We start from the raw sequence: 13,507 nt of genomic DNA on the forward strand, positions 1-13,507 counted from the left end.
CACTGAACATCCGCACTACAAAATTTGACATGTTCTCTGTTACTTAAAATATCACAATTAAGTCAAACTTACTACAATGGTATGTAGGGCAACACCTCTCTGTAGTGTTGTCATCCACAATAAGAACTTCTCCTTCTTGACATTTGGGTATTTGATCAGAGCAAGCCCCGCATGCTGGAAAAAACAATTATTTAAAAACACAGGAAGAAATTTTACTACTTCCCATAATTTTGTCACAGACACATATGAAAGAGAACAGAGGTGCTCTGTATTCATTCCTTATAGTCCCTAAACAAGAGGCTAATTTTCAGTGCAGCTTGCCTTTTCTTTGTCCCCTGCTATAAAGAATGAATATACTATTTGTGAGATGGATCACAACAAACAGGATTTTCTCTGCCTTTCTGTTATGAAAAATTTTGCTACATTTTCTCACCTACCAAGTCATATTGTTGTTTTTAGGAATGTACTTCTGCCCGAATCATAGGATCTTTGATCTCCTGTGATCTCAGTGTTAATCTCCTACTTGAACACATACGAAAACCGCAATAGGTACTTTTTGATATGCACAGTGCAAAGACTCATTATATTAAAAAAGAGATAGAAGGATGTTGTGCAGACAGCGAAGAGCCAAACACAGCACATCACTGTCACAGGATCAAAGTGACCCCCTGATTACTGTAAATAGTGGAAGTGCAACTCAAGTTGCACTTAATACACTCAAATTAATGCTCAAATTTTTGCACATGGAAGAGCTAATCAAGATGAGTCAGCCTTTGATTCGCAGATATCTATGGGCAAAACGGCAACACCAGAGTAAATTCAATAGGACCTCATTATCACATTATTATCAGAAAACCCATACAGTAACATCAGAATTCCTATACTGATGCTAAAAGTGCAATTTTATTATTGAATTCAGTCATTAAAGGCCAAACTACAAAAGAACTGAACAAATTTGCATAATAGTCTCATATGGGATATTTACCACTGAGTAAGATGGGCCACAGCTGATACAACAGGATACAGGAAGCAAGAGCATATACAACTTCAACCTTTTTTCAGATAAAATGTCCACGCACTGTACTTGGACAGTCTCTCAAAAGCCCTCAACTACCTCTTCCATGGACTCCACCACCACTCCTCTACATGACCCAACTACTCAGCTGCACAAAGCTGTCTTGTGACTCTTGGTGGTTGTTGCCATTTGTTATTGTTTTATAAACTTAATGTCCTTTTTTTTTTAACCACTTTCAAGCCTTACTATGTTGGGAGAGCTAAAGGAAGTATAAGGAGCCTTAATTAGCAAGATACTAGTAGACATCATTGCATATGTAAAAGCACTTATAGTCTCAAACAGCCAGGATACTGTACCACATATATAGGAAATGCAGCAGGTACTCTCCACCCGAGCAGCAATTAGCATTTGATCATCTTGGCATCTTGGCATCTGCTCCACTGGTTCACATTTTGCTGGATCACATTCTGAAAAAAGGTACAAGAGATGTATTTCTTTATAGGAAATACGGCATTCCTCCTTTGTTATGATATATCCTTAAGAAATGGCAGTGCAGAACAGAGATACTACCAAGATGCTTTAAAAAAATATTTACCTTGTATTGCAAGAGAGCAAAGACGCATTCTTGCCTGACTGTTAAGCACATCATTCATCTGCTTCATCATTCTATCTGCTCAAATAGAGGCACAGACCAACCCTGAGCTTTTAGATGAAAGAGAATTTAATAAATGGCCATATTAAAAATGAGTCTACACTAACTACCTTTTTGCCTATAAGTTGAACTGTTTAGTTTACTGAGTGTCTTTTACAGGATGAACTTTTTTATCTTTTGAAAAGAAACCTACCGCAAACATAGTTGGGACAACAGGATTCTTCACTGTAGTAAGTGACCAGCTTTTCCAAGCCATTACACTCAGGGATTGAGGGTTCACAGAGGCTTTGATTACAAACTGTTACAAAAAGGAAAGAAAAAACAAGAAATCTTTTAAACTATCTTATGCTTTTATAAGTTGAGTAGAGCAATGGCAAGCAGTATTTGCAGTTTGATACCCCAAATCTCCAAATAACAACATGCATCTGAAAACCACAACAAGCCAGCAAAAACCCCTGAGCCAGTACTAAGAAGCGTCTGGCATTTACAGCACTCTCCATGGAGGAAAAGTTAAACTAGAGCTGAGTCCTTGTGAGAATTTAAAATAAAATAAAACAAAAAATATAAAATATTAAATATCCCATGGAAAAGTCACTGCAACATCATTGCAAGTGGGCAAAGCATGAAAACTGCTTGCAATTTCTTTATGAAGATGGACTTTCTAATCTAAATAAGGATTAAAAAAAAAAGTTTTTATATCCTTTTCTTACTGCTCACTTTGTAAATTAGATAAACAATCATCTGATCCTTTTTTCTTGGAATTAGTTGTATCATTTATTTGTATTTGGATATTAAAAATAAATCAGTAGCTTGTACAGCTGAAACACAATTCATATCCAGATAAACACAGTGCTATTTCAGTCTTTACAACTCTTGTCCCCTCCCTTTACCACTCTCTCAAAACCATGCTACTAAGGATACTGAGCCAAATAATACAAAGTTTTTACAGTTTTCTACATAATCTGTAAATTCAAATCCAAGTTTTTCATTCACTTCAAAAGTAGGATGTGTAACAGGAAAACAAACTTCTGAGAAAGGATATCTGCAAATTCCATCAGGCAGCATTCATAATCATTGAGGAATACTTACTACAGATCTGCTGCGGGCAACATGTCTGGTCACCAGAAACAAGCAAGGCCACTTCTGCAAATCGCTGACAGTGTAAATTGTGGATATCTGAACAGTCGTACTCCACTGGAACAATGGTCTCACTGTCAACACATTTTTGCATACAGCATCCGCTCAAAGAAGTTCTCCAGATCTCACCTACTGCATGAGGTGCTCCTGAGCTATCTGTACAAGCTAGATCAGGATGACAGAAAATGGAAGTAATTCCTTTTTACTTCAAATTTTGACCACCATTTTCTTCCACAGTTGGTGTGGATCTATGAAGTATAAAAATCCCAGAGCTTTAAAGGCATCACCTATCCCCATCATCCCACAAAAAAGTGAAAGAGGAGACAGTCTGAGACTGAGTTGGTTTGAGAAAGCAAGACACTCAATATCCTCCAGAGGATCAAGGCCTCCGCTTTGTTTTGTCTCCCCTGCGAGGCTAGTCACTTAAAATCCCTATCCAGTCCTTTGTTTTTACACCAGTGATCTGAAAATAAGTTACTTTTTTATTTCACACACATCAAAAATATTATTAATTTACAGGGTTTTATGCAATCTGATTTATAATAAACTGCATCTTTAAAGTTTATGTTGCTAGTGTTAAGTATTGGTCCATAATTTGATATGTTCAGGCAGAATTGTGATGAAAATAAATATCAATGCTGGCAGAAAGAACGGAGGGCATGTACATGTATTATTCAAAATGTGCAATTAACTGTTGCTGCATGTCTTTTGAATGCCATCTACTATTGATAGGTTGGACCCTTGGCAAAGGGCTAAGTGAAAAGGAGGCCAAACTAACATAAGTAGAACACTAGGCATGCATAAACATAAGCAAAAACTTAAATTTTAAAAACCATCCTCTAGCTGAGAGAAGGTGAGCAAAATTGTATGTCACAAGGACATTCCCTGCTTGTCCACATGTACAGTTAACGTTTACTGACTACCTAAAGTCCTCAACTGAATGACATATGCAGAAACCATACAACATCAGGCCAGAACTCAACCTGTTACTAATCAAGTATCTGACCAACAACTTGCAGGTAACAAAGAAGAAAATCACATCCAAATATACCACATTTTTCTTCAGGAATACAGACAGCAGTGTGAGCTCGGTGAAGGATGGTCCCTCCAGCACAGATGCAGCCTTCTGTCAACACTGAGCAGGAGTCTGAGTCCAGAGAAACAACCTCGTTATTCTGACAACTATCTGGAACTTCACAGGCAGCTATACAAGCCCGATAGGTGAAGTTTTCAGAGCAGGGGAAGGCTAGGAAGGAAATAAACAACTCATTCTGAAATTGTAATCACATGAGGCAATACCTAAGAGAAGACATTATTGTCTTCTTGTCAGCTTCCCGTGCTTGCCAATTCAGTTGGATCTACCAGCCTAAAACACCGATACAGACCAGTTACCCTCTACACGACAAACTCAAACAAAAGGAATTTGCATGTACTTTTACTCCTCTTCTTGAAGTAACATTTTTATTAGGCTTCAATTTGCATTTTGACAGTAGAGATATCAAATCATACAAAAGTGTTGATGCAAAGTAATTTAAACTGCAAAAACATTTGTAAATTAGACTACATGGGTTAATAATACAGTGTTCTGAATCATTCTGAATACTTAGCAGTGGCTAAAGGAAATGCAGTGATTAGTAAAGGTGAAAGATTTGTTAATTACAAAATATATACGTAAAAGCAAATTTAGCATTTTTTTACCATGAAATAATAAAGAATGGGATCAATTAATTACTATATTTAATAGATATCCGCATTATCAATCAATCTCGTGTGTGATTTTTAAGTCAAAGAACAAAGTTAAATTTAACATTCTTTACTCATGTAAATTCATTGGCATGTTATGGACGCATGCAGGAATAGACAAGAAAAAAGGCATCTCATATTGATTTAGCTTTTGCTGTTGAAAACTTAACGTGATTTTCATTGGTTCAAAATTGTGATTAGAGCTACATAAATGTGGCAAACTGAGAATGACTACAAATGCCAACAATGTGGTTGTGTGGAATACCAAAATATATGATATTCATCATGTAATGATGCCTAAGTCATACAGCAATACCATCTGGAATCATGGTAATGAGAAAAAGTCAAGTTCACAAAGGGTCTGTCTGCTCAAAAATAAAGGTTCCAGTTTAGACTTTAAAGATTATCTGGGAGAGGAGGCTGATTTTATTCAGCTCCTCACTACTAAAAATGGTCATAATGCCCTACAGGAAATGCATTACAGCCCTGTAAATAGAGGGACTCGGACTTTTAAAAATCAGTGTACGTCACATCAACACTTAGTGACCACAAAATCCAGACGCGGCTTCATGGTTCTTCCTTGCTGAGCACGCACCACCAGAGGTCACTGTGGTACAAGAGTGATGTGTCCCTTCACGATTGATGGAATACATGACTGTATTTACAGATATATTTTGTAAGATCTCTTTTTAAACAGTTATTTTCTAGTAAAATACATAAAAACAGAAGACTTTTTTTTTTTATTTGACCGTTTTTAAGCTTTAGACTCCATAACTATTTGCAGGGCATTACAACATGCCTGCACGGCTTTAGACTCAATAACTATTTGCAGGGCACTACAACATGCCTGCACGCAGCCTGCACATGCATACACACCTTAAATCACTTTAAAACAGACATCACTTATGATTTCTATGTACAGTGAGTTTTCTTAGTTTTGGGGATTGCGCTTCATCAGCAAGTCTTTCCCTTTTCAAGCACTGAAACCACAGACTCCCTATGTCATCACTGTATAGGGCTTTTCCTCAGTGATCATTGACAGCATAAAGAGATGCTGTAATCCACGTTTTCTATTCACTGACAACTACAAATCACATTTGGCCTTACATTTTAGTATGCTGCTATGGGAGGTGACCAGGATACTCTAGCTCTCGGATTTTACTCCTTACCTTCCATCTAATATAAAAGGTGTTTAATTTCTCTAATGCTTTTGCCAAATGCACAGCTTTCTGCAGCAGCAGCAAGCAGATATCACCAATTCAAAGCACCACAGAACTTGCTTTCTGTGGCTTCCTCCTTTCCACAAACAATTCTGGGTTTTTAGGTTTTATCAGTGGAAAGTGGCTAAGAGAAATGAACACTACATTGCAAGTGAGAAGATTTGACTTCTACAGTTAAGTACAAAATAAGCCAGAGGTAGGCTTCTGAGCAAGGTTCTTTAGCTTACCTTTTCCATTCATGAAATGGCTATAATGATCCTAATTCCTTTTGCACATTGCTTTCAACTGTATCATAAAAAAATGCTGAATTTATCGTCTCAATCATAACTTCCAAAGTACACAAGGACTCAAGGAGCACTGACATTTTCAACTTACAGTAACTTTGATATTAGCCAAATTTTGTCTCCGAACACTAGAGGTACACATACATGCAGAATACTTACGGCAGTAATCAGAGCTCCTCCATTCTATACAAATATTAAATTTGTTGCACATTGCCACATAGGCAGCTAGCGAAATGCATGGATTTCGAATGTACTCAGTGTCTTGAACCCATATATCACAGAATAGCTCAGGTGGAACCTAACAAATTAAAAATAAAAAAAATATTGCACCTTCATTGAGACCCTGCTAGGTAGGACAAAGATTGACCTTTTAACGTATCAGCTACAAACAATGAAGCCAAAAGCTCTTGGTTCCCAGTAAGTGAGAGGCAGTCAGGCTTCACTGATATACAAAGAAAATCTACCAGTATTTAAAAGGCTTCCCAAATGGTGACTTCCTTATATTCCTCAGTTTCATCTCTTAACAGTGCCAAGTCAAGAGCTAATACAGTTTTTCCAATAGAAAGCATGATTACTCGTTGCTCCTTATTCTTCCTTACTTCTATATCTGTCTCTTTTTGGCCTCCTCTTCATCAAACTCAACAATATACCAAAGGTGAAATGGTAAATGTACTCTATGATCATAAATGAATACTTTATTTGCACACTGCAAGTTTGTTATTTTCTTTAGGTTTGCTTTAAATGGTCTGTTATACCCTCTCATCTCTCTAGGCTGGAACTCCCTGTCTCTAGAGCCTTTGAGAATGCAGGCTCTCAAATTACCTATTGCAACTTGAAACTTCTTAAATTACTGAATGCTTAAGGATTAATTAAATCCTAAAAGTATTTCATTTTACTTTGCTCTACATCATATTGATACAATTGAATTAGCTGGGACTAGTTTATAAATTAGATGGTATTGTCAAAATTAACAGAGATATATGATGTATTCTGAAAATGTTAGCTGCTTATTGCAACTCTCCAATGAAGCTGCCACTCTCTTCAGTATCTTTTAACTTGCAACTGTAAATACAAAAAAGTATATATTTCATTCCATAAATGTAGTTGCCTGTAGTTTCACATTAATGAAATTATCAAGTATACAAACACATCAGAACTGCATCTCAAAGAGTAAGCTTCTGAAATAGTTAACATACATAAGGATGACAGCTGCTGAAGGTCTGGTTCAACACCATCCTTAAGCACTCTGAGCAGTCCATGACTGAGCAATTAGTTTCCTGATGCCTGTCTTCTCCAACATACTTTAACGTGTCTGGCACTTGCCAGCTGTCTATAAAAGTCGTCGGAGCATCACTTTTGCTTAAAACTGTCCTGTTGGGTAGCATCAGATCGTTTTCCAAGCTTCTATCACAAATCCCTGTGTATTACCAGAAGGAAAATCAGGTTAACACTGAATGGTTCATTCTGAAGTATGTTTGAAGTGGCATATTCAAACAAATAAACAGCTTATAAAAACTTCTACAACATGACATTATCACAATCCACAACAGATGTAGAAAGTTCTTGGTAGGATCAAAATACAGGAAATTCAGACAAGTTAAGCAAAGCAAAAATAAAGATGCATCTATGAATGGAAATATATTTCATATCAAAGAGCTTTTCAGATAGCACAGCTATGGCACATAAACATCACCCCTCAGTTGCGCAAGCACTAAATAAAAATGTAGTTTTAAAAATTTTACAAAGCACCTCCATGTAACTGTAAATGTTATCAGAAAAGGGAACTCCTGTAAAAATGCCAAGATGCTTATCTGATACTGCAGAAATCTTCTACTATTCTACTTATGCTTCTGAGCAGTCTTAAGCATCTATTGGCTTAAAAGCTACTATAAAAGTGCAACTTTTGTCACTTCCAGGTATACTTATATTATGCCTCAGCAGGGGAAAAAAACCCCCACCTTTTCTGTACTCACTTCTCAGAAGGCAGCATCCCATTTTATTCCTGTTTAAACTAAGGTAGTTGGCAATTTTGAAACACTTTGGAACAAAGGAAGCAATGTAACACATGGAGAGTGACTATGGTCAACACGGAACATCCAGGTATTACAGCAGTCTCCTTTGGAGGTTCTTTAAGAGCCAGCAGGTATAAAAATGCAGTCCCTCATTCTTTCTTCCTAATCACAATTTCTGAGACTTTTGTATCAGACTTCTAGAATGTTTTCTTTTGACATGTCCACAAACTTGAATGGCAATTCTAAATTTTTATCTGTTCAAAAACTATTTGTGGTTTTAATCCTTTTCTAGAGAACTGGTCTGGTTACCATTTTCAAATTTCTTGATCACAAGAACAAGCCATTGACAACCAGTGATACGGCAATAGGCATTCAGAGAGTAAAACAGCTTTTGAAACTGTAACCATTATTCTACCAGGAATGCTTCTCATTGAACTTTCTGAGGCTGTGAGTCTATGCAACACAAACAGGAAGTTCTTGATGGTTCTGGGAGACTTCAAAGGATTGCTGTCTTGTCTGGGATAACTTTTTTCACTTCTCTTACACTTTGACAATGAGATTTAGCAGAGAAAAATTAAGGCTTCACTTTTGGCTTAGCAGGACCTGATTGCAGCTAAAATTGACATGCTCGCACTCTCTTTCACCAGTTTTGCTATGGAGATGTCCATGTTACCTTTCCACATCCCTGATCTCCCACACCAGCTCTTCACCAGTTGCCACGTTTGCCCAAATCTTCCAAACCTAAAAGACACTGTTGTCTCTGACACAGATCCTTCCAAGGGATGCTTGTGCTATAGAACTGTAATGGTATCTTCAGTTTTATCATCTCCATGAAGCTTAGAAATCAGGATCTACCAATACTGCACTTCAGCTAAAAAACATCTGAGAAAGCTCAAATACAAGAAGCGGACTAACACAGACAGCACAGGAGATGAGGGTAGACTAATTTACCCTGAAAAGTTGCAGTACAACCAGCTCTTTAAAACTGGCACCAGACAGCACTGTGCAGGCAGACTTATGCAGAGAATCCCAATCAGTGATAAATACCAGAAAAATACAGCACATTCTCTGAAGAAATTGTACTTGGAACACCAACCACAGAAATGTGTTGTCATCTAGTTAAAGCACCTTGTAAATCAGGAATGTAATGTTCCCAATTCTCCCTATTACAGTAATCAAACAGGTAAAGGCAAAAGAAACTTTCAGGATAACTTGAATCAGGCTTACTACAAAATACTGTCCTTCATAATAAGAATTAGCCAAAAAGAGCAAGAAACATGTTGAAAGCAAAAGTTAAGGCAAATTACAGATAATAATCCAATTTCAAAATCGCAGTAAATTCAAACTCTCTTCCTTTGTGAGAATCACATTACTGTCTGCAGGACTTGGAACTGGACTGAGCTATCACTGGTATTTGATACTGAGCTACAGGCATTTGCCCTTTCTGAAACTGGAAAGATATTCACTGTAATTATATGAACTCCGTAACCCTGGTTTCCAGCTCCAATTTACAGCAGATAAATTTACAGATTCAGATGTCGCAGTAGGGATTTACATCAACAAGTATATGCTTGTAAAAACTGTAGCACCAGCAACTTATTCAAGGCTATGCTTTTTAGAAAGAAAGAAACTTGGTGAAACTATTGAGCAATCCTAACAGAGTCAACATGAGGGTATTTAACCCACTACTATTAAAAAATTCCCTCTGAACTATTTCCTCCAACAGATAAACTAAGATTGGTTCTCTCAAGTTAACACTTCCTGTGAATTCTGACCTTTAGAAACTGAAAATAGCACATATCGCTTTCTATCAGACAGATGTCAAACACTAAATCTGCAAATTACTTTATTTGACATTATGGACTTATGCCTGTCTTACTTATTTGGGCTTGGTTACAACAATCATGCCTAAGATCCAAACAGGTTATAGACAGAAGCAACACTATGGGTAAAAAGTGATTACATGGTTAGGTATCAAACATGATTTCAGCAACTAACAAAATTAATAATAGTTTAATTTTAACAATATTATACTCTTTAATAACTCTTTTTGGCCCAGATCATGCAAAAGATAGTTTAGATAATTAGGAATGTGCCTCCCTAGCAAAACACGTGAATGACTTTATTTCTTGCACTACTCTATACTTACCACATAGTCCCAAAGCTCTTGGTTCTCTGGTACTATTAAACTCAATAATCATCACACCCGTGTTGTGAAACCACTGAATTCTGATTTTTGTTGGGGTCTCAACCGCATACTTGAAGCCTGAATCCTCCACTTTGTATCCATATTTTCTAACAGTAGGCCAAGCAAATCTTGAATTTACTGTTATCTAAAATACACACCAAAAAGAGGTTACCAAGTGCTGTAGGTAGAACAACTAAGGCCAGATTCTCAACAGCTTAGGAATCTAACTCATAACTGGTATCAACAGAAGTCAGGCCCATCTCCTCAAAAATAATATAAGTACTAAAGAGAGTAATGGTTTGTGCGCTTCACTCTGACTTACCTCATTAACTGTCTTTGTATCACAGTTTGACTCTTTGAATTTACTAGCACTTCACTAAATTACAAAGTTGGAACCATGAATTATATGACCTGCTGTGTCCTACTCTAATCTTTGGCATCTACATAAAGCGGCAGTTGATTACAGAAGTTGCTATCTAAAAGGCAAAGAAAAACAAACCCTCAAAATACTTACTTTTCTACTTAAACGATTGATAATAATTTGGTTTGATACATAGGTTAGATTCAACATTGCCAGGCACAAAGAAGTTGAATTTGAATTTCTCTGTAGAGTAAGCAAAAATACATAAACCACAGTCATGATGTGCAAAATCTTTATACATTAGCTGCTTATTGGTTTTAGGTACTGGGACAGTAAGGGGGTTTAGAGGGTATAGTTCAAGAGGGGAAAACTGCTGCTGATTGCAGTTTCAAGTCGGAACTACAAAGTTCAGCTAGATAGCATATTGCAAAATAAACAAAACAGTATGATCTCTTAGTGTTCAGCAACTGTATTGTATCACCTGATTTTGAATTTACAACAGAAATAAAGATTTCCAGGAAAAAAAATACAGTGTACTAGCTACTTAGATACCAAAAATATGAACATATCTGAAGGTGAGCAAGAATGAGACTGGGAATTATGATATTATATACGTACAGAAGTAATGGAACAGAAATACATGCATACTTCCTGATCTACAAGGTACTGAACAAAACAGAAAGTGCTGAATACAACAGGAAAAAAAATCTGAAAACCAGATGTCCTTTTTAATATCAATCATACTGAGCTTCTGGAATTAACTCCCATAAGGTATTACTTCAGACCAAACTTTGTGAAGGACATTTATATAGACATCAAAATCACCTAGCTTTTATAAAAGAAAGTGGAGTTTATAGAATTTTATAAAGGCTCACAAGAAATAAACTCTTCATGACATAAAGCCAATTACGCTACCCATTACCAGGATATCCATTAGGGTTTATCTCTTCCTCCTCTGAAACAACAAGTATTTGCCCCTGTGAGAGACTTGGAATGCACAGGGTGGTCTAATTTAGTCTGACAATCCTAAAGTCTTTTATGGCTCTGAAGATTGGTGTTTCCAGTGCAACATATGAACATAGCTAAAAACCATGCATTTGTAATTGGACCTACTTCTCACCTTCCAGCTGTTTCAGAAGGAACTATGCATTTATAGTCAGGTGATAAAGTGCTATACAATTCATAAGTGTTGTAAAGTGCATGTACGATTCACAGATGTTACACAGAACTGAATATTAACCACGGCTATGTAGTATTAATATGCCCTTTCTTTTAAGATGTGTCTTATTAGCAGTATTTAACATCATTTGTTAGCTAATGCTAGTTACCAGTCTGCAGTCAAGGACATGGATGGTTATAGTTTCATCTCGAGTTTGACTAACAACATAGGATGCTTCTTTGAATAATCCCAAATGATTTCCATCATAGGTTACAATGCTCAGATCAGAGAAAATTGTACAACGACCTAAGAAAAATAAAAATAAATGTTTTTTTCTAACTTATTTTCGAATTTCTGTAAATATTACAAAATATGAAGATAAACCAATAAGATTTGTAAGATTAACTAGCTTGCTTACTATGTGCTAAACTAAAGCTCCATATATGCAGCACATTTTCAGCTATATTTGAAACTGTTGCATCTCTGTAAATGGAGAGCAGAGTCAAACCATGCATATTTCAGTGGGACAACCTGCAGACCTCTGCAATCAGTAATTTTCTTACAGTTCTTGCTGGCAAAGGTTTGTAATTTTTACAAACCCCAAACTAGCAAAACACATGAATAACAGTGGATCATGACAGGTCATTAGTTCCTTTCTAGTCTTGCTCCTAAGGTGCGATCTCATGTGGAAAATTTCCTTCTTCAGAGTCTTAGCGCTAAAGCTTTTGTGTTTCAAAGGGCTTGGAGTTCTACTCCCAGTAATTTAAAATTCTAGAGCATAATCAGAAATTTGCATTGCTTTCCCTGCATATTTTTTTTGTTATTCTGGACTAAACTGAATTTTCTTTAATATCTGGATTCTTCCTGCCCAATTCTAAGTAACTGATGGGAGTGAGTAGAGTACAGCTATGCTTTCAGAGTCCCAAAACTGTTAACAGAGCTAGTTAAGGGAGTCTAGGGATTCTTCTCATTCCAAAGTACATATAAGATAAACCAAAAAAATTCATTGACTATATTGACTAGGTGTCCTCTGATTAGACAGAAGACAAGATGGGTCTAAGACAGACCTAGAGATGTCTCTGCAGGTATCTAAAGCTGGGTAAGAGGAATATCCTACATTAAAGGAGCAGTTTGATTTCATTTCCTACATGTAATGTAGAACTAGAATTATAAATCGCATGAGACAATCATCTTTTTCTACACTATAGTCTGGAAGTGCCAGTTCTTAGCCTTCTTACACATGCATTAAACTGTTACCTAAATTCACTTCAAAAGTACTGCAGAATTAAAACTTACATGCACATTCCCACTTTGGGCAGCATTTGTCACCATTCATTTGAGTAGCAAATCCTAAAACTCCACAGCTGGGTTGAGTTGCATTGTATGGGCAGTTCTGTGACTTATTAACTTGGATCAGCTGTCCATCCAAGCAAATGTGTTTTATGCACTCATTCTCTGTGATTGGCTAAGGCATATTTAATAGAAGACATAGGTTACCATTCTTTCAAAGCTAACATCACAATATTGCAGAGTATTTGCTCACATTCCCCAAATACAGAATGCTTATGAATCCCTGCAACACTGATGAAGAAAACCCAGCCATTCTGAGGTCAGTTTAAAACTGCTGTCCTGTTGTAAAGCAGAGAACAGCATTACTAAATTTTAAATTTACATTCAAAAAAAAGTTGAGCAGGAAAAGTATGGAAGGGCACAAGTAGGAATAACATGGATCTCTG

General features: G+C 36.6%; 1 protein-coding gene across 1 annotated transcript in view; it reads right to left on the reverse strand.

Moving 5' to 3' along the window:
• Positions 1-13,507, reverse strand: part of OTOG (otogelin) — a 95,035-nt gene that overhangs the window by 13,345 nt on the left and 68,183 nt on the right. Inside the window, exons 37-47 of the mRNA XM_030482746.1 lie at positions 13,068-13,236; positions 11,941-12,077; positions 10,766-10,855; positions 10,213-10,396; positions 7,248-7,468; positions 6,211-6,349; positions 3,856-4,050; positions 2,757-2,969; positions 1,861-1,965; positions 1,372-1,482; positions 73-174 (exon numbers count right to left, since the gene is read on the reverse strand). Coding sequence (XP_030338606.1) covers positions 73-174; positions 1,372-1,482; positions 1,861-1,965; positions 2,757-2,969; positions 3,856-4,050; positions 6,211-6,349; positions 7,248-7,468; positions 10,213-10,396; positions 10,766-10,855; positions 11,941-12,077; positions 13,068-13,236 — 1,666 coding nt within the window. The remainder of the gene's footprint in view (positions 1-72; positions 175-1,371; positions 1,483-1,860; positions 1,966-2,756; positions 2,970-3,855; positions 4,051-6,210; positions 6,350-7,247; positions 7,469-10,212; positions 10,397-10,765; positions 10,856-11,940; positions 12,078-13,067; positions 13,237-13,507) is intronic.

The sequence above is a fragment of the Strigops habroptila genome, chromosome 4, assembly GCF_004027225.2.
Source record: "Strigops habroptila isolate Jane chromosome 4, bStrHab1.2.pri, whole genome shotgun sequence".
Classification (NCBI taxonomy): Eukaryota; Metazoa; Chordata; class Aves; order Psittaciformes; family Psittacidae; genus Strigops; species Strigops habroptila.